The sequence below is a fragment of the Centroberyx affinis genome, unplaced genomic scaffold, assembly GCF_046629955.1.
Source record: "Centroberyx affinis isolate AG114_WGS23_722 - 3 ecotype Tasmania unplaced genomic scaffold, CSIRO-AGI_Caff_v1 ptg005882l_1, whole genome shotgun sequence".
NCBI classification, from domain to species: Eukaryota; Metazoa; Chordata; class Actinopteri; order Beryciformes; family Berycidae; genus Centroberyx; species Centroberyx affinis.
In genome coordinates this window covers 76885-101912 of record NW_027282987.1, presented here as the reverse complement: position 1 = coordinate 101912, position 25028 = coordinate 76885, and the positions used below count along the sequence as shown (strand labels likewise).

Sequence of the window (25028 nt, the reverse complement as noted above, 5' to 3'; positions counted from 1 at the left end):
TCAAATCCAGTCTGGGATCCTTGTCGCATGTCATCCCCCTGTCTCTCTCCACTGTAGACTATCAAATAAAGGCAAACCTGCCCAAAAACTAATCTTAAGAAATGACTACAGATGGTATGTGGGAGGGTTGTCTGGGTATAAAGTACTTGTTCTTGTTTGGAACTAAGCTATGAAGCTTTTTTGGATGTAATTGTCCGAACAGATATTGTATTCTTCCACCGTACCTGTCTCCAATTCTCCAAAATATCCATGATTACAAATACTGATAGGACTGTCCTAGACCATGATAAATTCATTGTTTAAAAAAAAAAACATACCAGAAATTGAGTGGTATTCCCGTTTTAAAGCAGTACTATGTGAAATTTGTTGGCTATATTGTGTTATTTGGTGTACAGGGACTATTTCCATTTGAGAATTTGAGTAAATGGCCATTGATGATTTATAAAGTAGACAAACTGCTGCTTAATCACCTAAATAGATTCCTTATAGTATTCATTGATCAGTATTTGTCTATTTTATGAAAGTTTTTTTTTCTCTTGTGTAGCCTACATATTTAGAGCCCTATAGAGGCCTCTCGTCATATTTACCTACATTAGACTATGTAGAACGGAATGTCAGAATGTATTGGTTTCATATTTCCCCTGAGGAGTGTGTGTGTGCGTGTGTGTGTGAGCTATGTGGTTCCAGTATGTTTGTGTGCTCAGAAAGGCAGGGAGAGGTGGTGGTGGTGGTGTTTTGGTAGTTAGAGAGAGGGAGATAAACAGGGGTTGAGTTTGGCATAGAGCCTTTATGAATGGGCAGAGCAGGGTTTTTTGACGGATAAGCAATGTTGTTTTTACTACCGTAGCCTGTGGTATAGGTCTGTACAGTGCTGCTGTGCAGCATGAAGGCACCACTTGGGTAAGTTTGTTTGTGTGTGCATGTGTCTGTTTTTGTGTGTGTGAGGGAGTGACCGTGTATCTGCATGTCCTGTGGAAGTATTAGGGCGATGCCAAGTATTGCTCGGCCAAGCCAGCAGACACAAGGCTACAGGTCACAGGACTGCACACACATTTTGTAGTTTCTTTTTGACCCGCGCACAGTCCTGTTCTGCTCACCGATGTTTATCTCAGACATAAATCAAACTGACTCCAAAGCCCTACAAAAATTAGCATGGTTCTGGAGTCAGTTTGATTTACGTCTGGGATTAACATAAGCGATAAATTAGCAGAACAGGACTGTGCATGGGTCAAAGAGAAACTACAAAAGCTCTTGGTGTTGTGTATGAATGAGTGGGTTTGTATGGGGAGGGTTCTGAAAAGAGCACAGCAGTCATTCTTGCTTTCTCCCCCTCTTTTCTGGATAGACTCGGGCATGTCTAGTCATGTCCCTTTAGTCTATCGAGAGGGAGGAGTTGACTGATACACTCCTACACTGTGGAATTGTTATGTTTTGGCCGTATGTGAATCACCTCTATTGAGGGTAGTTTTTGAGTCACGTTTTTGAGTACCTGCTCACATAATTTATGCGTAACCTTTGTAAACAATGTGCTTTGCCTGTTTTATAATGAAAATAGGCCGTGTTAACTGTTTTCAGCCTCTACTTTTTTTAGTTTTTAATGGAGGGGTTTCCTCCGATATTCCAGCCTTGTGATCACGCACCAGACAGGCATCTCCACACTTTGTTTCACTTCATTTTAGTGCTATGCCAGTGCAGATACTCCTGTATCTCAACCCGTCTGACAGAGCCTTTTGTTGTGTAAATGAAAGTGAAACTTCTGATGATTCTATGGTGTGCTCCAAACTGCACACATTTGTTCACAACGGTGTGTACTAGACAGTAACATGACACTTTTTAGTTGTCAGGGATGTGTAAAATTGCATAATACTTATATATAAGGCCAGTGTGATCTGTATTTTGAATTAAGGAGTCTTGATGCTCGATTCATGCATATGAAACTGATTGACAGGGTTATTTCACCTGTGTCATCGTTGCTCTGCGATTGTTGGTGGCAGTTTTGTGTGTCAGTAGTGAAGTCTGTAAATTCTCATCTTTCTCATTTCCCTCTCTCTCCATCCAGAATATCCATGAGCTCCGATTTCCAGCACTACAGTTTCAGGATGCCAAACATAGGGTTCCAGAACCTCCCTCTTAATATTTACATTGTGGTGTTTGGGACGGCCATCTTTGTCTTCATCCTCAGCCTTCTCTTCTGCTGCTACTTGATAAGGTAAGATCCATACAGCCTCTATAGCTTTGGCTTTGGCTCTTTGTTAGGAATTTTCACTGGGTGTTATGTTGCTTTGCTGTTTGGGCTTGTTGCAATAAGTGCCATACAGGGGTTTCTTTAGTCTGTCAACTATTTGTTAAACATGCTTGCTTCAGTGGATGCAACATTTAATTAATCTAGTGATAGTGCATGACAGTGTGTCTTTTCAAAGATTTTAATGGACAATGTGGTGGCAAAGAACCCAATTAGAAGGAGAAAGTTGATTATCTCGGCATAATCCATTAAAACAGTTTAACAGACACCTTGGAGTCCATTATCCTGCTTATGCCATGGCCACTTACCAAAAGGTAGGAGAAAAAATCTGACTATTCATTCATCTATTTTTAGAGTAGCATGTTATTTAGACTTGGTTGGCTGCTGATGTTAAGAAAGATTATCCATTTCTAACTTCTGTTACAATCTGTTATTGCTCAGCGACCCACTTGTGCCACTTTGGCATGCCTGCTGATGAGCTAATGATTTCTGTTTCCTCCAACAACAGACTGGATAAATATGAGCCCCAAAGTGCTTTGCTGTTGTAACTTAAGATATAAGTTACTGTTTTTTTCATACATACGTAGATTTACCTGCCAGAGTTGTAAAGTTAACATTGTAAAGCTAACATTTTATATTTAGCAAGCACCACAGTGTTGTACTGTGAGAGGTTTGGGTGGTTAAATTGCAGCCCTGATCTACCACATTTGAATTCAGATGTGAACAAAGCTTAGGGCTGCACAGTAAATGGAAAGAAATATTGCAACATTGAATACTGCATTTTTCAAATCATAATAGGCTGACTCGCTGGCCTACAAATTAAGTTGCATATTGGAGAAAACTATTTCATTAAAACTGTGCAAACCCAAACCATTACTACCTTATTCCTGCATTTTTTGAACTTTTTTTTTTAAATGCTGAAAAAAGTTACGTAGACAAAGCTGTGTCCACATGTTTTACGGTTCATATTGCAATATTCAGAAAACCAAAATTCAAAACACATATGATTTGTCATTTTTTTGTACTTTGAAGACATGGACAGCTTTGAACATGAACAAAACCACTAAAATTATATATATATTGTACTCTTTTGGAATTTGGCTAGAAACACAGTCTATACTGTTACTTATGCCAGACATAATGAGATCTGTAAGTTTATTCTCCCAGATTGCCACTATGCAATTGTGCTTAAACTATGGCATTGTTCATTTCAGGTTATAAGGCTCATGAATTAATGGTTCAAAGGTCCCCTTATGTACTATTTCTCTGTAGCTGTATTCCGATTAGCATAGACAGGACACATTAACAAGTTAATGTAATGGCTTAGCACCAGTGGCGAAGCTTTATTTCTAATAATCTTCTAATAAAGTAGAACCACTGCAGGCTAAGTCAATACCAAACATGTCTGCACTTGGAATTTGTTAAATTTCTGGGATCTATACAACACAGTTATATAAAACCACCAATAATCAAGTAGTTTTTCTATCCAGCATACTGTATGGCACTTGGAAGTATGACTTTTAGTTCAGTTTGGATTACAAGACTATTGCTTTTTCCTTTGGAAATGTGGGTTTTCTTGTTATACCTGATAATTGAGTTCACCCTTTCACAACAGGGTGAAATGTTTCAACAGCACAGTTTGGAGAAGGTAGCTACTGTACTACAACCACTGACTTGATAATCTGAAATGATAGGAAAAATATCCCACCAGTAATATTATGCAGACATTCAAAGCTGCTTTCTACATTGTTATGATCATGGCACTCGACCTCAAAGAAACTTGTCAAAACACTTTTTTCTGATAACTCCTTAATGTCCCCATCTCAATCCTAAATTGAATTTGCACATGTTGTGTACAACCAGTTCTATTCATCTCCTTAAATCACCCCTTTACTCAACGGTGGCTTTTAAGTGTAATCCTGAAATTGTTTCCCATAGAGGAAAAGAGGAGGTTATTAGTCATTCAATTGGCCCTCTATTCATCCCCTCTGGTCTAATCAAATTTGTCCTGGCCACTGTTGCCGTGGGGGTTATTTCCTGGCTGTGGCAAACAATGGAAATAATGTCCAGCATCTCTTATCTGAGACGGTGAGAAGCAGCAGTTCCCAACAAATTTCACCCTTCACCACCTTGTCCTATCCTATCTGGCAGGGCAAATGGTAAGTAGGTTAAGTGCACTCCTGTGTTCCTACAATTCCTCATCTAACCCTAGAGAGAAACGTTTTGACTTTGATTTAGTACCATGATTCAATACTGAAAGTAAAGATGGTCAGATTACCAAGTCATTTGTAGGAAAAAGGAAAAATGGCATTTTTGCTCCATAAAAGGCTTCTAAAGATGCAGTCTCCCAATGCACTGGCCCAAGATGACTTTAATCTTACGTACCAACAGGCATGGATACACAATTCAAAGCCTCCATACTGAAATGTGACACTCAGATTACAAGACTGTCAACTTCAGAAGAGCTAGGTGAATGCATAGGCCCAACTAACAGTAAAACAACTAAATTCTAAAAATACTTCTTACTACTTCTTACTACTTCTTCCTGCTTTATGTTAGGGTCACAACTTAGTTGAACCTCAAAAATGGTGCACTAAAAAGGTGGAGTCCTGCAGCTTCGCTGCCCTTGTTTAGACTGCCAACTACACACAGGTGAACGAAGGGGGTGAGGGAGTCGTGCGTTGGAGTTGACCTGTGAATACTCATCACACTGACAAAGACAAACACACAGAGACTGACTCAAGGCTGAACATCGCAGCAATACTCGACTACCTCCATCAGAGAGTCCATAGTCCACACACATACGTTAAATATGCAATGCAATACACACAAGGATTGAGAAATATTTCTTGAGTATGGGATGTTTTTGAAGGAAAACCAGGGACAGTGAAGGAGGCTTTGAATGGTCAAGTTGATCAGCATGACATAAAGGTTAATGAATGTGCAATGTCATCAACTGCAGGTTGATCTTTCACAAAATAACCTACACCAACCTACAGTGGTTTACATTAGTCAACATTGCACTTTTTAGCATTTATGTAGCACTCATGAATGTCCAGTGAAATGTCTTATATGTGACATACCATAAGCTAAGCCAAACCATTTGGAGAATTTCAACCCCACAATAAGGGCTTACATGCATATTTTACATTTTAAGTCGCCCATTGACTGCAGTGAAATTCTGATACTAATTGCAGTAAGAGGAAGGCTGACTTCTGTTGAAAGGGCCATTCAACAGCCCCCCAGCCCCCCGCCCCTGGACATCCAGCTCCAACCACTCACCCATGACCCCTCACCCTTGATCTTGTCCCTTACCCTTGGGAGTCTCTGCACCTTTACCTGCTGGTCTCTTTCAAAATGTCAGTTTCTCTCCTAGACTGTGCTGCTTGTTTTACAGATCCCTCTCACTCTGCTGCGAGAGGTTAAGGTTACTTGTAATGGAGGTAAATCTTACAAACCTATGAATCTCTCTTCTCTCTCTTGTTCATACTGTCTTCACTTCCCTTCCTTGCTTCCCACATATTTTTATTCTCATTCTCTGCCCCTTAGACCCTCTTCTTATCCCGTGCTCCTCCTGTTCTCTCCTTGTTCACTGAGTTGTTTTGTTTTTGCTTGTTGTTTTAGGCCCAAGAGCTTGGTGTAAACCTGAACAAACATTGGTTTTGTATTTGTATGGACTCTCCTTTTAATGTGGAGTTTTGCAAGCCTCTTCAGAGTGCCTCAACACCTACATAAATGTATTTTTAATGTCTGATCCAATGTGTCTATTTTGGTGATATTGTGAGTTGATATTTTACTTAAAGTGCAGTGTTTGTTTTGACAGGCAGACCTCAGGCCTTTACAAACGAAGACTGTTAATATACAAACTGGTTTACCTTAGCTGGCTCATTACTTGGCAAGATAAATATTTAACTGAGTTCAGTGAATGCCACTGTGTTGTCAGAATTTCACTTTTCCTGTAATTTGCTAATTTGTTTAAATTTGTAGTCAGTCAGTATTCTCATGACAGTTCAGCCTGAGTTATGGCGGTATCATAATTTTCCCTTCAACACGCAGTCTTAGCACATACAGACACACCCCAAAATCATATTGCCCTCAGGAATGTGGACTGCCCTCACTTTGCTTGGCTGCCTCTTTCTGACGTTGCCTTCCTGGTTGAGTATTGTTCCAGTAGATACAGTATATAGGTTAGTATGCCTGACTGCTTTCCCTCCGTTAGGAAAGAGGAAATTCCAGCAACACTTGCAGTACTGAAAACAAAGAGTTTAGTAGTCAATTTAGTAGTCAAACCAACATGTTTTGGCGCATGGCCTTTATCAGGGTTTGTAAAACATTTAATCTAAAAGCCTAAAATCAAAAGAGTTGTGCCAGAATACTTCTACTTCTGTCCTCCCTCCTTTATCTTCCACGTTGATCTATAGTCTAGGAGGTTACAGGGGACTAGGGAGTCCAATTGTAGAATTCATAGTTATTTTCCTTTCCCTCTGAATCCATTGAGCATTATTCTTTGTCAGATAAAAGCAACTACAGGCTTACAAGAATGACTGAGACAGACTTAGAAAAGGTGCAGTGCATCAGTCCCTGGCTGCTAAAGTTAGTATAGAAGGCCTGAATATTAGAGGAACCATGGTCTGCCACACCCGAAGAAACCCCATGATGCTTTTAAATGATGTAGCAAAATGCGTGTGAAGGGAGGATAACAGCCTCGATGATTAAAGGGGATGCATTATCATGCTACGCTGCCCATATAAGGTTTATTACACCCAACACATAGAAAGGAAATCATTGATGTCTATGCAAACATATTGGTTTGTTAAGCAAATGCAGACCAAACTGATTTGAGTGAGAGTGGGGCACAGGATTGAGTGTGAGCGCAGCACCGCTGCAAGTGAATGCTAGCAGTTTAGACAGAGACAAGGCATTACCAAAGAGGAATACTACAATATTTAAGAATGCTTCTAAGTTTCTATTATGGCCTTGGACTTTACAATCAGTTTACCAATCATTATGAACATGAAAAAGTAAACAAGTAAAGTATCACCAAATATAGAAACCTATTCATATTCTAATGCCAAACTGATGTACAGCCTGGAGCTGCTCCATCGATGAGAATCAAAGAATGACTTTGCTGATCCGTATAACATTTGTTTGAACTGTAACAAACATGCCAGTGAGTTTTAGATTAAAGTATTACCTTCTCTTCTCATCACCATTTCGTGATTGCTGACTCAGCAATCACGAAAGCTCTCACTCACGATGTCAATATATAAGCGTATATAATATAATGTACATAAGCATATATAAGCATATATAATGTGATGTATAGTTTTTGAGATATTAACGTTTGTTTGACACCAGTGTTCCACTCTATTTCACAGAAGTTTCTGCTGCACTGCTGCTCTCTTACACATGCAGCTCTTCTACTTATTTCACTCTTCTCCATTTAAACATGTCTTTTACATATTTTCATACCTTTTTACTTCTTAGTATTATTACATTTTAGTACATTTCTAACATTATAACTTGTCATTGCCTTCCCACTCTTCATACTACTAGTACCTTCGAGATAGTTTGTTAGCCTTCGTAGTCTTCATACCAATTGCATATTTTTATACCTTTTTACTTCTTAGTATTGTTTTATTTTAGTACATTTTATTACATTTCCACTTCACAGAAGTTTCTGCTGCACTGCTGCTCTCTTACACATGCAGCTCTTGTGTATTTCACTCTTCTCCATTTCAGCATGTCTTTTACATATTTTCATACCTTTTTACTTCTTAGTATTAATATATTTTAGTACATTTCTAACATTAATACTTGTCACTTTCTTACTTTCTGTTTTTTCTACTGAATATATACCTATTCTTCATACTATTCTTACTTCTTGTACCTTCCAGCTTTTCACATAATCCTTCCTACTATCTCCCCTATAGTTTGTTAGCCTACGTAGTCTTCATGCCTTTCATACTCCTTCCACCTTTTACACATAAGCCTTCCTACATATTTTCTTAGTTTTGTACTTACTATTATGGGCTGTCAAAAGCAACAGTTTGCACTCTCAGCAATCACACACATTTTCTCCATAAAATGCACCTTTCTAGTTTCCAATTATTTTTCTGTGGATTTGTACATTGGTTTATTATCATCAATTAAAAGGCAGAATAAACTCTTATTCTTATTTCTGGGTGTGGCAGACAAGTAAATGTTCACAAGCCAGACTGGTGCACTGTATAGGAATAAACAAATTAAATTCACTGGTGTTATACTTTAAGGACAGAGGCAGCCAAAGCCATGTGGTGGAATGTCACAGCTCCAAGACACAAAAAAATCACAGTAAAACTGACTCATACAGAGGAATAACAGGTGGCCCACACACACCATAAAATAGACAAGACCCAAAACTGTTAAAGCCATTTGAACACGACAGTTAGAGCCACCTGAAGACAATTGGTTTCCTGTATTAACTATAATTTTACAGTATGTTGAAGGCCTGAATTATATTTGGCCATGCTTCCAATATGATGCCATTTTTGCAACCATCTGCAATCTGCTCAATCAATATGAGAGAACAAACTTGGGTATAGATAATAGCTCTATTTGTAAAATGTAATCTCTTTGGCAAGTGTTATGATATACACATTTAGAATTGCTTTTGAATTCTGTCATTTATCCTGTATCACAATAATACACTACAATAGAAACGGGTATCAAGAGAGTAGTATATGGTAAGAAAATGTCATCTATGTTTGCTATTTTTCCTCTCCTTTTCCAGGATGTTTTCATATGTCAGTTTGTCTGTATGTCATGTAGTTAGTTGAGGCAGGTCACTTGCTAATCAAAAAAGATGTTTTGTCTTTACATCTCCCCAGGTTACGGCACCAGGCGCACAAAGAGCTGTATGCATACAAACAAGTAAGCAGCCCAATGAGACACACACACACACACACACACACACACACACACACACACACACACACACACACACACATAGCACAGAATATGAATAGTTTAAGGCAGTACTGGTGTTTATTTCAATTTTATTGTATCTTTGTCTAACAAGTCATTATTGTTTCTGTTGTTATTGATAGGTCATAGTTCACAATCGCTTTCCCTTCCCCAACTTGAGTTCCACTGAAGTCATGATAGAAAACATTTTCAATTCATAAAAAAAGCCTGCAGTTCAAAAATAGACCTCAGGTCATATGACTTGATGATTGATGATCAATAAAGGGATGCATGCAGATAAGTGGTTACTGGATTATGGGACAGATCCAAAATGTCAATGCAGTTTACAAATCAACAGTTCATGAAAGTTCCACATATCAAACTTGAAATGAAGGGAATGGAGAGCAGAGAAAATCATGAAGCCCTTGCTTATTCTCATCCCTAAATGTCAATTCAGCAGGTATGCAAATGCATTCTGTGACTCCATTGGGGCATTTCCACATGCGTTGTGCACCTTGGCCCAAAGACCAGTCAGCATGCCTGCCTCTTTCTGCTGAACTTCATTGTAGCCTACAGACTCTGTTTTATCATACATATTTTAGCAGTCAGACTAACATGAACACTTAAGAATATGACAAGCAGCTAAATATATTTTTCAAAGGTCAATAGATCCGGTCAATATCAGACTGTATACAACCAGTTGTTGAGTGCACCAGTAGGCCCAAAGACTCACAGGGGTGGAGCAAGTGACTGAGGCGGAAAAATCAGGTTCACGGCTAGTTGGAGCTGACCTTGTCAGTAGAGCACTGGCCTTAAGGGTAGCAAGGGGGAGTGGTGGAGGGCATCAACATGACCCTCGTGTCCACTATTTATGTAATGCCAGTGTGCGAAACAATTTACGCGCCCCGCCAAAACACGTGAAAGGCAAACAAACACACACACACACACACACACACACACATGCATGCTGGCATACAGACACGAAGGCACATTCACACTCTCCTCTTTCTGTCTCCCCAGCCCCTAGTTATAAAAGTGGTGAGGTTAACTTGGCTAGCTCCTCTGCGGGTTATATAAGACCACGACCACACACACACACACACACACACACACACACACACACACACACACACACACACAGGAGACCAGAGATCAGATCACCTGTTACTTCTCTTCTCTTGTCCTTCATTCAGGCTAAATGCCAGATTGTGCATAACACATTCACTAGCTGTCATGTCTTTGTATTGCATTTGCACAGAAATCTGTTTCAAAATAAAATGTGACAAGAAATGTGTCAATTTGTGATTTAGTTGTGAATTAGTTTATATCTCTTCTAATCTATTATCTCTTTCCCCCTGTCAGGTTATTCAGAAGGAAAAAGTCAAAGAACTAAATTTGCATGAGGTAAGCGCTTAATCTCATTTCTTATTCTGTTCTCTTGTCGACACTGTAATCCCAAAAACTGTTCTTTTCAACATCAAGGCCTATCTAGTGGCAGGAACATTTTGTAATATAGACTGACAAGCACACACTGTACTGTTACTGTCATGTGCTGAATAATTAAATATTGCTACAGTCACAGTGTCTGCCATTTAGATAGATAGGTCATGTTCTTGTACCGCTTTGATTCTCTTGGTTGTGCAACTGAATGGAGTCCCATGATGCACTGTAACTTCAATTATTGATTTAAAATGACAGGCTAAACCCTGTGATTCTGAAGGGGCAATTCATACTGCCACCATCACTATAAACCATCTCAGCTTCAAGGTGGCCAATAAATTGTTCCAAATGGTACAAACTCCTGTTATGTAATATGCATCAGGAGCAAACATATGCTCCATGTCCTAACATCCCAGTGCAGTTGGCGATGTTTGGGGTATCCACAGTATGTCAGGACAGTTACATTGTAAACCTCTGTGTGACTGTGTGTGTTAGTTTGGTAATTTACCTTGTGCCATTTAATATTCAGTACATCTATCATGTTGCCACACTGTACTGTGAAAAGTAGCATCTTGTGGTTAAGTGTCCTCCCTGCCGTTATTATTGGTAAATGTCAGCACAGTTGCAAAACTACAACCAGTAGTCATTATGTAAAGCAGCAGCACTGTCTGTGTAGCAGTGGAGAAATAGTAGGCCCCAACCAAGACCACTATCTCTTTAACACATTGGTGCAAATGAAATGCTACCAGTAGCATCTACATGTTAAGGGTTACTGCGCCATGCCGCCATGCTCAACACACTTCATGTCATCAGAGCTGGAATTTCCCACAGTTCACCGCTGGGTTTCAGTCCGTACCCATTGCCCTTTATTTTCTCTGTTATTAGAAACTGAGAGAGTAGCTCAGAATGTGTCATGTGAGTGAAGTGTGTGACAGAGCAGCGAAGCTGTTTTGTTTAGTTATAGACAATAACATTCACACACACACCAGCATGGGGGAATGACCCAGTTCTGAAGGCAACCAGTCAAAAGGAACACCCTTGAATTATGAGTATGGATTGGGTTGCATGCTTTAAATCTTGAGGAGTAGACGTGCCGGTTTGGTATCAATTCACTTTTTAAGTCATGCTTAATTTTACATGACTGTGTAACCTGACCAGTTATCCTAGCTTAGTACTCTTATTCTTAGACGAGTATGAGTATGACCCCAACCTCCATTTGACACTCCTATATATCATATGTAGGGAATCTATATAGCCCAGTTCATTCCATACAACATGGTGGCATGAAATACATACATAAATAAAATAACATGAAACACTGACAAAGGTACCTTCTTATATTATATATTGCAATCACACAAAAAATCAAAAAAATGTATGTGTCAACAGCTGGACCACTAGCTCGTGGAGCTTATGTTTTTCCCCCTGTGCTCCAATGCCTTCCTCCAGCTCTCTAATGACCAAGTATAAGCGAGGGCTTGTAGAAAGGACTGGCTACCTGACTGAGTGTGATGTTCTGTATTAGTCTACTCTACAGCACTATTTTGTGCTGTGTTAAGCTGCCTCTGCTCACAAAGAGTACATCTCATTTTGTCCTTTGATGTTTGTGAGGCATTAAATTGTGTTGTGAAGGAGGCCAGTGTGCGGGAGTGGAGTTCCCTGCAGTTAGTGCAATATATTCTTTGAGCAGCCTCAAATCGTCTTCCTATAACACGTTGCAGGATTTTCTTAAATATCTATAGTAGATGTGTCAAATTTTCACACATTTCCCTTAATTTAACACCTGGAGACATTACACATTTAATACCTGTCCTGTGTGTTTGGTTCCACTAGGGTCGCTTGTAGGACTGTATTTCAGGTTTTTTGTTCCAGCTAGAGGTCACGATTTTTGTTTTGTATTCTTCTATCTTGGAGTAAGTCATATCGGCATTGTAAGGTTCAGAGTAACCCTGCATTAGTCTGGTGCTATCTTTGACAATTTAACTGGTTCCATGTTGACATTGTTTTTAGAAAGCAGAATAGACCTGCTAATATTTGTCATACTGTAGTTAGGAAATGACTGCGACCCACATCTGTAAATATTGACATGAGCACTGACTTAATTTAAATATTAACTGTTTGAGATGAAATACGCATGCCTCGCACACCAGACCGCATAGGGTCAGTGGAAAGACATGACAAGTGTGTAATCTACATGTGATTATTCTCACACTAGAATTAGTTTAGGTTTGTGCTCTTGGTCTCCATTCAGGAATATAAAGTTGTTCAGTGACTCTTATGCCCACTGACTCTGAGAAACAGAGAGACAGAGAGAGACAATGAAAGATAGAGGAGGGAAATAACCTTACGTGAACTATGTAATGTGTACAGAGAGAGAAGGCCTGTTTGTTTTTTCTTATGTTCATGCCCATCAAGGTTAACTGGCGCCTAGTCTGGCCCCAAATTGCTCCTGAGGATTATTCTGATTCTTGATTGCTCTCTTCCTCTGTCACTACCTTTCTTTTACTCTCTTGCTTTTTCTCTCACTCACATCATGGCATGACCTAAAAGAAGTGGCATAGTAGAAGTAATCTGACACTGTCAAGCCAGCTTATTGGTGTGTGAAAGGGTCAGGCCATCATTTTTCTGACCACCAATAAGCTGCCTACTTTAAAGAGCTGCCTTTCTTGCGCATTATGTGGTATACGTTATTATGGTGTGTTACGTTTTAACCAGTAACCAATCAGAGACTCAATCAGAATGCCTGTAGGTACCATTGCCATTTTTGCATGATATCTTTTCCTGGCTGCAGTTAAGTTTTTTACAAGACTGCCTTGGCACATTTTCAAACAATAAAAATTATATTAAAAATATAAATGAAATGTCTTCTATAAGTCGTTGGCCATCTTTAACAGCTGATCAGTGTAAACAAATGCTTGTGCGTGTCTTGCGTTGCTTAGCAACAAAGACAGTAGTGATTGTGTGTGAAAGGGTACAAACTGGCAGATTGATGGCTTGCTAAAGGCAGTGTGAATGGGTTTGGAACTAGCAATGAAGCATTTCCAATAACGCCTTTTGCATTATTGGAAATGGTTTCTAAGAATCAGTTCTAAGAAGAAGTTTCCCAACAACATTTCATATTAAGCAGTATTCACAACCATAGCTTCAAACCTCTAAAACTTAAATGGCTCAGTCAACTGTTGGGGAAAAAACTTCTGTAAAACAGTTGGCTAAGGCTTCCAGGCTTCTGCTGTGAGTGTGAGACCATAGCCAAGGCACTGAAAAGAACAGAAGCATTGATCTATTCAGCAATAAAGAGAGCAAAGCAGGTGTCTATAGAGGGACTTGTTCTCTGTTTCCAAAAAATCCCCAGGAGAGAAACCTAAGAGTCCTCGCACTGCTCCTTTTCATCCTCAGTCGTCCAACCACCTCCATTACAAAAGAGAGGAGAGAGAAAGAAAGAGAAGTATGCCCTTTGTCCCTAAAGGAGTTCTAGTTGCAATGTTAGACAACAGCCAAAAAAAGAGCCAATTGCAAAACCTCTGCCATGAAAGTGATGCCTGCTGGTTGGGTGCAGTTGTGTCATGGGAAGTCCGCATTCACGTGTGTTTTCTCTCTTGTATGGAAGAACAGAGCTGTTTTTCTAAGGCATTGCCCCCACCACAGTGTTGCTTTCAGTCTATTTAGTGAATAATGTAGATTTGTCCTGTTTTGATACTACAGCCTATTACTGGGAATTGGTCATCCATAGTCAGTAATTTCACAACATATAATGAAGCGAAGACTGCGAAAGGCAGACAACTCGAGTCGTGCTGCTGTCACGTGATAAACACACTACTCATACATATAATACTCTTATCAAGCGCCCCCCTCTCAATAAGGCAGTCTATTTAAGCTTCCTGCGCCTGCTAACACACTTTTGCTTTCGCTGAGTATTTAACGTTTGATATTGGCTCGTATGATGTTTCAAGCTTATCCATTTACAATTATTGCATTCATACTAACGTGACTCATTAATGGGTGGTTGGCTGAGGTCAGTTTTCATCCAGGTTATTTGTGTGTCACCCACTGAGCGATTTTATGTCGATTAGCTGTGTAAGACGTCTGAATGGTTGGATGTCCAGGCTAAAATGAAGCTACATAAGGTTTAAAGCAAAGTTTTGTTTTATTTTTTTTTAATCTTGTACATGGACTAGGTGCATGTTTTAATATTACAGTCATTCATGCATTGTTATTATGCTCATGTTATGTACTGCATGGTCAAAAACTGGGGTACATATTGCCAGGATCCCAGACTATATGAGAGCTACGCATAGACAATGTTGATGACTACAATGTTGATCTACTGCTCAGTGGGTAGAGAGCGTATTTTGGCATATGCATGAAATGCTGTCATGCATTAGGGGTCATGCCGGCTGCACCTCACTGAAAGCATGCCTTCGGGCTAGGTTCATTAAGTGTCGTATATATTTACCTTATTCAAGCGTGTATCTTGCCATATGTCATCAGAGGGTGCTCTGCAGCTGCTTAATTTTACACGCCTCAAGTGAGAAGGCAGTGTTCATTTTCTCTCATAGATAGATAGAGAGGGAGGTAGGTAGGTAGGTAGGTAAGCCATAGGCCAAGCTGGCCCCGGCTCCCATAACAAGGTGGTTCTACTGTTCCATATGGACCACAGGTGCATTATTTACGTGCCGAGGATTGGCTCATAATTGCAGCTTATTCATTTTGGTGGCTTAGGTGTGCTGCTTTGGGCGGTTATGTGCTCCCTGATTAAGTCTAATGCAGCGACAAGCTATTAAGCAGATCTATTCTGACAAACTTATTGTTGCCAACTATTGAGGAATATTATGATATATGTGAGTTGTCCTGACTGATGGGCTGTTGGTCTTTTGCAGCTTACCTTTGCTCTGCTGCTGCATAGTAGGTGGATCACTGGGTAAGCAGACTGTATCCCACTGGAAACTGCCATTAGAGTTAGAGAGGTGGCACACATATTGGCGTTCACTAGATAGTATATTCCCCTTGATGGTCAATGGTGCCTGATAGGGGAATGGCCACACGGCGCCTAGTGCCCGGCCCACACATTGGAAGTTCACTAGAAGTTTTACTAGATGGTATATTCCTCTTGATGGTCAATGGTACCTAGTAGGGGAATGGCCACACGGCGGCGGCTGCTGCTGCTGCTGATGATGAAAAAAGCCTGACTATTCAGCTTGCTAGTTTGGTTACACTGATCAAGAAATGTATCATGTAAAATGTTTGTATTAGGTAATTATTGACTCAATTATTGAAATAGTTTCGGCTTAACTAGCTAATTTTGGAGTAAGCGAGCTAACGCTATCTTGCTATTGTTCAAGGCAAGTGAGAATATAGCAACTGCCCCTTTCCCTGACTGTGATGTGCCGAATAATGAAGGTAATTAGTTACACTAGGTTAGATAGGTAGGTAACTATAATGTTAGTAAATATGTGTTATTGTGTACAAACTACTATAGAAATGCAGCGATGAGCCACAATGTTACGGAAAGTGTGCTGTGGTAACAGATTTTGATCCACTTATTGTTATATCACTAACTTGTCCAGTAGGAACACAGTCAGCTCAATGTTGGTCTCTCTCCAGCGAGAGAAAGCCCATTGGGACTGTTGAGAGTGGTGTTTTTCACTGGTTCCACAATCTGCTATTTTGACCAGCTTCATGCTGTTCATTTAAAGTGAGGCAGTCCTCTTTTTGTTTGGTTGAGGCACTTTCTTTGTGCCGCAAGTCAGTCCTGCACAACTCGTGGGAAATCGTATCCAGGGACACACAGAATAAACCAATTTTCTCGGCAATGGTCTCATTTTTCTACAGCCATTTTACTATGCTGTCAAAATGAATTTGAGAATGATCTCTTGAGGTAAATATTATACATGTAGAAGCTTTAAATGGCTTTCAGAAACGTGCACAATACTCCTACAGCATTGCCAACAGGTCAGTGAATGAGCTGTATTCAGTCTGCCCATATCCTTAATGTCTCTGACACTACTGACTGCCCCGTCATTTTGCTCTCCATTGTGTCAGAGGGCATACTGTTGCGAATACGCATGTGGAGAGCAGACACTCAATCTCCCAGTCCACACACTACTGTTGTGACAGTGGGTTTTTTTGTGCTTTATCATCACTGTCAGTTCCTCTAATTCAAGACTGAGGCAGTCTTTGTCAGGATCCCAACCACCATCATCCCCCATCTTCCAGGACGATAATGAATCCAAGCTGCATCCTACTATTCATTGACTGTATTTTTTGGGATAGTACACATAGTACGCTAATGCTTATTGATTACAAGCAAGTCTTTATTCAAAAGACATTTTTCAGTAGATAGGATTGTCCCACAGTCTAAGCAAAAACTATTGTTTTACCAGTTAGAGATAATTTATGGCCCTTTGGAAACATGCTTTCAAGTCGTTAGAGTACATCACTGGTGGAATGTAGCCGAGCAGCATTTTTTCACTTTTGCAAAGTCCTATGCAAATATTCTTCCTGTAGGACTTGCCAAGGACTTCAATACGTAAATAAACCCGACTGCGAATAGTTGTGTTGGCGGTGAGCAGTCCTACAGTGGCGAACAAAAGTTGCATTTCAGAGTTTCATTTCAAATCACAGGATCTAGTTTCAACTGGTTTTGGCCAGAACGGCCCTGATCATGGCACAGGTATAGCAGAGTGAAGCTGGCTTATGGCACAGTTGGCATTGATCGAGTGGGCAGAGTTGATTTTTGTGTTTGTGTGTGAGTGAGTGAGTGACACAGACAGACAGACAAGGTGGGGATGAAATTTATGTGCTAGTCAGCAGGCTATGATGGAAAAAAATTCCACTCCCACGTTAGTTACATAAAAGTGCTTCTAAGTAGTTCTTCAGCAACCAGTGTTTGCAAACACAAGCCTGTCTTTATATGCATCTGCCTCTTGTCCTTCTCTCTGTCTTACAAAACAGATCCATTACTGACACTGTTCAAAAGAGTTTCAAGAGGTACCAATCCTCCCTGTCACTGCTTTAGCTTGGATGTGCACTAAAGAGTGTAAGAGTGCATACTGGTGGCTCTCCTTAACACCTGGCCATCATGCATATCTTCCTCAGGCCTGGAAACAAAAGCTGGATAGGGAGCTGCATCTTCATCCTCACCACAGTGATTTCTGGCAGTTTTGTATTGAAAGAAAAATGACTCCCAGTAAAAGTTAGCCTATGCCCACCAAGTGATCGAGTCCCCAAGTCAGTGTATTTAGGTCGGTTAATGTTCTGGTGTTTGTGTCACACTTCTCTTGCTTCACACTTGAATTCAATTAATGGGTCATTAGTTTAGGATTTTGTTGTTTTTTTCAACAGTTGGTTGTCTTTGGGTACTTGATCTTTGCTTTTTGAACAGCTGTTCTCCAATCATATTATTTAAGCCGCTGACACCATTTCAAATTAGGATATAAAGTGTCAAAGAACAACCAATGAATTCTTGAGACAAAGTTGTTACATGACCTTCTACAGAAAGTATATCTCTTTTTATCTCCCTCTCCCTCTCTCTCTCTCTCCCTCTCTCTCAGATATGTGCAGTGTGCTTGGAGGAGTTCAAACAGAAAGATGAGCTTGGGATTTGCCCATGCAAACATGCCTTTCACAGGAAGTAAGTATAAAACATGCTTTGTTGTGGCATGCCTGCACACACACACACACACACATAGAACAACAGGTTTGGCATAAAGAATTCATTCACACTTTCTTCATAGTTTTGTTGTTATTCTATTCGTTTTAATAATTAACTGTTTGTTGGTGGAGACTTTGCAAAGTGATGCACATTCTGTATTCCTAAACAAAACAGAAGCTAATATTCCTGCAAGTACCCATAGCCTCTCTTAGACACAGTAACCTACACAGAGTAGATTATATAAAAAGGGGAAAAAGTGAGAGACAAAATTGAAAAGTGAGGTAAAGTGACAGAGGGTGTCCCTGGAAACAAAGGGGGGAAAAAAACTGAACATAACCCGATTCCACACAAGACTGAAGCCAAGTGTGTATGAAGTAGGGAACTGCTGCAGGGCATGATGGATTGCATGTGGGAGCCTGGTGGCGATGGGCCAACTTTACCCCCCCACAACCCCCAGTCCTGACCATTTCAACTGAGCTGTTTATCTCAGCAAGGCACCTCCCTTGGCCTAGTTTTGTTCCACTAGTCACAGCAAGAGTGGACGCCACTCGCTGAATACACTGAATACACACTCCTTTTTAATGTGTGTGCGTGTGTAGCCATGCTGTTACAGAGGCGACACACACCACACACACGCCACCGCCAAAATAGTCCTCCAAGCTCAGCAAATAATTCAGTAGCGCAGGGCATGCTCGCCCCTCTCCCACGCTCACACATAAATATACAAAACAACGAATTGGCAAAGTGGATAAAAAAACATTACATTCATGAGTTATATATGATATTGCACTGTGGCCACTACAGACTACACTGTGCATATACAGGCAGGGGGAGTCACTCCAATCCCCCGATCTCGCAATGGCCATAAATAACGTCTGTAACCATAGTAATGTTAATGCTTCAACCCAGTATGGCTCCTGCCATTGCCAGTTTAGACAGTATTTTCAAATCGCTCAGTAACCGGAGGCGTCGATTTATCCGTCTAGTTTTAAGAAACCTCACAGACAGTGGCGTCGTTTTCTCTCTTCTTACAAACAGGTACTTTTAAGCGATGTGCTATCTGTGGACTGCAACCTTTGGGCTGCATCCAGACCAAGGGAGCAACTGCTATGGGAGGAAACAGACTGGATGGAAAATTTGAGAATGTCTTGCTACACTTAGCTTTGTCTCAGTGATTTATTAGCACCACACCTGGAGAAGAGAGAGACACATCCTAGAGCAGTTATAAAGTTAGGTTACGTAATGTAACGAGTTTTGCGCCTTGCGTAACTCAACAACCAGTTGTCCAGTGCAGTTCTGGCACACACTACTGGAACTAACCGAATCTGCAGCCAAATTTGCGAGTCAAGACCTGAATCTTTCTGGTGCGGTTGTAGAATGCAGCTGTCACTTGCTTTCAAAAGCGATCTGTGTGTGGACTTTACAGGATTAAGCTCTCCAGTGAGGAGTGACAATCATATTTAGCTGCAGTGTGTACATGGCCAGTAAGTCCTGAGCTGTACAGCCGCCCCTCCCTCACCCCTCAATTGAGTACTGCTGTGGGCAAAGAGAGTGAGAGGTGGGGCAGCGCTGCCGAAGTGCCCCTGAGCCACCCATATGGTGGCCTATTCCACTGACCACCATAAAAGCTGTGATTGACTCATGCTCGGCTGTCACAACATCTGTCAGTGCTGCTGTGTGAAGTAGAGTAAGTATGAGAGGTGCTCCATGAAATGGTCCTTCCATTATTTCCCCCTCATCATACTGTTAGGGAGGAACCGAAACTTAATGTAATCTAGAGCCATACAGAGGTCAGAACAGTGACTTTGAACATGCTTTGAGAGTCAAGCTTAACCATGTTTACATTTCTATACCGCTCCACGCACTTCCATGTGTGTTCCTCTCTTTCACCCTGCTCCTACTGCTCTTTCCTCCTCTCAGGTGCCTCATTAAGTGGTTGGAGGTGAGGAAAGTGTGCCCGCTGTGCAACATGCCCGTCTTGCAGCTCGCCCAGCAGGCCGGCACCACAGACCCCCCTGTGCCAATACAGCAGCCTCTGCCTGGCGTCGAGAACCTGGTGTAACAGACACAGACCCTCTGTTACCGTACACTACAGACAAACACACACACACACACACATACACATCACAACACACATGCTCTCACCTGTACAGGTACCCTTGTATATGAGTCTGAGTACAGACAGGAGAAACTGGAGTTACTATGCAGAGACTCAACATGTGAATCTTCTGCTCTCCTTTCCTCTCTTATCTTTGCCTTGGTTCACAAAAGGATTCCCTGATATCAGTTCTTGCTGATAATCTCCTGTTATTTCTCATTTCATTTTGTTCTTTTCATGGACAATGAAGAAGAGTTCCAAGTTTTTCTCTCGGCCAAGCCTTGGTCAATAACTGTTTCACAACCAAAGCACTTTTCTGGGGACACCAGCGGAAGACAAGGAGAAAAAACAAAACATAAAAGCCAAGAACTACAAAACATTAAAATATAAGTGGTTGCTTTTTTTTTTTTTTTTTTTAACAAGCACTTTACGATAAGTCAAACCTTAATTGCTTGTGATCGTAGTAGCAAGGTCATATTTTATATTTTATTATCATTAACTATTATTTCTTTATATGTACAAAGCCACGTGGGTTTTCATTTTTAATCGAGTGAACTTTGATTTTTAAAGGACAAAATATATCTTAAAGGGACGACATTACTTATGTCAGTGTATGTCAGGAAATGTGGACAGTGTTTTGTGTTCTGATTGCACACATGTACACACACACAAGAAAGCAAGCTCAAAGCAACCTCGGGACTCGATGTCCAACTAAATGTGAATTAAGGTTGAAGGTTTGAATGTGTTGTAACCCAGAATTTTATACACACACACACACACCCCTTATATGAAGGCTATACAGTTTATTCTCTCATCACCAGTTTGTCTTTGTTGCAGTGTGACCATTGTCATTGTCCTTCCAAAAGAACCAACCATGTGGCGTAAAGTTGTGGATGCCCTAGCATAGTGCATCAGTGTTGAGGTTGTTTAGTGCAAACAAGAAAATACTGTGAATGCAGAGGAGGAGATACAGCGAACAAATTATATTTTGCCTAAAGGAATTTACCGGGTATAATCATCTGTATACATGTGTTGTTTTGACGAGCACACCCAGACTGGGACAGGATACTTCCTGTGTTACGGAGACCAGGAAGTAGAGAAACCTGACGCCTCACACCAATGATTCCCCCAGAGCCACAGCCAATCACACATCAGGATTTGTGTTACATAAGTCAAGGCCCCACATGCACCAGGCATTACTCATGAAATTGGCAAATTTTTATTGTGAAAACACTATTGAGATTTCCTTGTGGTTTTGTCTTTTTTTTTTTTTTTACAACTGAAAATGACTCCAACATGAATCACCTTAAAAAGTAACTAATTCAACTACTTTATGATCTATGTAAAACAATTTTAGTGGGTATAGTGCTTTATCTGCCAAATCGTCTTGAAGCTCTTTAATACAGTTTCACAGAACAAACACCAAACATTGTTGAATATGAGGCGACATTAAACAAAAAGCTAGAAAATGCCAGAAAATTTTCCATTTTTATTTTGTTGCTTTATAATTTTATTTTAGTGAAGCTGCGCTATGGTAGTGAATGTCACAGTGGCATACTTCAGATTAAGGCTGAATTGTTCTCTCAAATTGAGACATTGTGCAAAACAACAAAGACGTAACTGTTATGTTTGTTTACTCTAAATTATGTGGAATCACATATCTTGGCAGAAAATGATTGGTAATTCAATTTAGAGAGAGACCAGAGTGAACCAGGCTTTTGCCTCCTTTGCTATCAACTCATATTTAAAATGTGCTGCATACACAATTACACAAATCTGTTTTACCTTTGCTATTAACCTGATAGGTTTTTTTTTTCCATCATGTAATCGCTGTAGCTACCTGCACAAAGTGTGAGTTAGTGGATTGACACATGCAACAGAATTACTGCACTCAGCATATCAATACACTTCATCAGCATACCTTTTGTTAAAGTACACACTACTTGGTACCCCCAACACACACACACACACACACACACACACACATACAGGGAGGGACACGAGTACATACTAGCCATCCCTAGCAGGGCTGCCAGACAGGCGGTGGTCAGCAGGTTAGAGTGAAGCAGCATTTTCATTCATACACACACATAGTAGTCCTGCTTTTTGGGCCCAGTATTCTGGTGCTTTCCCCTCTCTCCCTCTTTCTGTACAGTACAGTGTTTTTTGTTCAGCACTACACAGACCTCTGAGCCATGCCTTTGTGCATATTTTTTGTCCTCATCCCCCTGTTAGCTTCATTGGGTAAAAGTGCTGTGCTGATGAGTTTAGCAAGGAGGGGGAAAGGTGTGCCACAGAGTGATGGACCGAATATAGGTTAGAGAGCGTGTCTTATTACCTATGATATGTATTGTCAAATGACAATCATGCATTATCTTTAACAACACTATATCCCTGATTAGGTTTTAAGCCAAACACTATCGAAGATTGCCTTGCAAGCAGTTCAGTTGGATCTTACCTGATGGTTTGCCTTTAGTGAGACCCATCCCTCTTCCATTAATGCAGCATGGTAGTATGCTACCATGATGCAGAAAACTACTGGGCGCAGTGTAACACTTTAAAGAAACTCACAAAGATATTTTCCACATTAGCTTTACTTAAAACAAAAAAATTATATGGGCAGACTGCCATAATTACAAAAAACGGCACAGATTTGTGTTGATTGCCAATATCAAACAGTTTCACTCCAAGGTGATGGTGTATTTTGCAGTCAAAAAGGGGTGAAAGTTATTTTTATTTCGTGTTGCCTTTGTTCATGTCAATGTTGGTGAGGAGATTGTGGGTTTATGTTGAACAAGAGAAGAAAACATGTGCGGGCCCTCTTAAGTGTGTTGTGTGATGTATTTGGTACCTTTTTGCTTCTTGACCTTTGGTTATACAGAGGCTGTGACTGTTTCATTGACCTTGTATCTCACTACAAATGTAACAATCTGAGAACCAACATTGATTCTTGTATTTATCGTTATCCCCCACACTCCCCTGGCCAGAGTGTACACTGGCTGGTAGCTGTGCCACTCTCCCTAAAAACAACATATTTTTGTAGCATAATGCTAATAATAACACAAGTCTTAAAGCTTTGTTCCTCTGTTAAAGGTCTTGTCTTTGAATGTATGGTTCATGGGAGAAAGAAAAGAATATGAGAGAAGGTGTAATGTGAAAGCATGCTATTTTGCATAAGCAAATTGCCACTGAAATCACCATTGTTAAATGTACATAGAGAATAGTATCGGTAGTACCGTAGTAGTGTATTTATGCATAACAGAAGGTGCACTGAAGATCGCTCCTTCACAGAGAAGAAATGGCAGCTGAGCACTTCCTGCCATTTTGTCCATCTACGCATTGTGTTTGATTGTAGACCGTTTTAGTCTTTTCACCTGAATTCCCTGTTTCTTCCTGTGTGCCGTCCTAATCCCACTTAAGACAAAATGCCAACACAGCAGTTAAAATGAACAGTCACGTACACGTGGCAAAAATGATATAAACTGTGTCAATAATAATTTAGTAATAAATGGCTACTCCCCATTGTAATCACCATTGACGTCAGTACTGCTTCTGAGTGAACTCAGTTATAAATAGACAAGGCACATTCGGACTGAAATACCACATTAAGGAAAACAAACATTGTACTTGCGTCACATCAGTAATAACTACTTACTGATACGCGACTGACCGATGACATCAGAAACCCATTTTTGCGATTGTCCCCCAACAGCACAAGATATTACACCAGACAATGTTATTTAAAAGAGCTTTTAAAATGGAAGTGTTTTGGCAGAATATAGCAAATTATTATATGTAAAGTAACACTAAATTGGTACACACACCTTCATAGATGAGGGGTTTCATTGTCCCTGATATTTCCAGGGTTGATTTTAGCGACCAGACTATTTGGGCTTTTTAATCTCTATCACTGCCTCCCTGAACTGAACTTTCTTCTTGTTGTATGGTGTGTATTTATTCCTTCTGTAGCTCTAGTAGTGCCCTTCCAACCCTCCACTAACTCCTCCCTCTATGTCCAAACAAACCCTTCCTACCTGTACCAGCGTACCCTGTCCTCCATCCACCACCTGCCCCCCTACTCCCACCCCATGTACCACACCCTGTTTGTTAACACTGATTATGTTTGTGGACTCTCACAGACATTGTTTGTAAAACTAAGAATTCTGCAGCAGAATATTTTTGGAGACAATTGCTGTACAGTATTTGTAAGCTCTATTTTTGTATATTTAATTGCTATTTTGGAGAAAATAAGATGCATTTTTTTCTTTTCTTGTTTTTGCTAATTTCATGTTTATTCATTTTAAGAAAATGTTGCATGTGACTGACTTGAATTGTAAATAAAATTTCCAAGTTTTGGAAGTAATCGAGTATTTTGCCTTGCATACATATTACGTACATAACGTATTCTCTATTCATAAAGAAATACTATCCTGGATATGATCCAGAAACCATGATATATGATGCTTACAATGTGCTGAAGTGACTGAAGTTGGAACGACTGATAAAAACATTTGGTATATCGTTTCCACCTCATACTAGTTACATAATCCCTGATTTTGTTTTTCAGATGTGGACTTGCCACAAATAAACTCCCAAGATCAGTTATAAATATCTTTAACCTGAGTTTTAAAAGTAGCAGCTGTAGCAAATGA

The 25028-nt window shown here is 40.2% G+C and overlaps 1 protein-coding gene across 2 annotated transcripts in view; it reads left to right on the top strand.

Annotated features, from left to right (window-relative positions):
• Nucleotides 1–24697, top strand: part of rnf24 (ring finger protein 24) — a 28928-nt gene extending 4231 nt beyond the window's left edge. The window contains exons 1-6 of one of the 2 annotated variants that reach the window (XM_071547395.1): nt 884–900; nt 2060–2209; nt 9112–9154; nt 10550–10591; nt 18178–18257; nt 20199–24697. In XM_071547395.1, the coding sequence (XP_071403496.1) occupies nt 884–900; nt 2060–2209; nt 9112–9154; nt 10550–10591; nt 18178–18257; nt 20199–20340 (474 nt within the window). In that variant the 3' untranslated portion in view covers nt 20341–24697. Of the gene's footprint in view, nt 1–883; nt 901–2059; nt 2210–9111; nt 9155–10549; nt 10592–18177; nt 18258–20198 lie in introns of those variants that run through there. The other variant, XM_071547396.1, reaches the window with a different exon arrangement.
• Nucleotides 24698–25028: the final 331 nt, after the last annotated feature.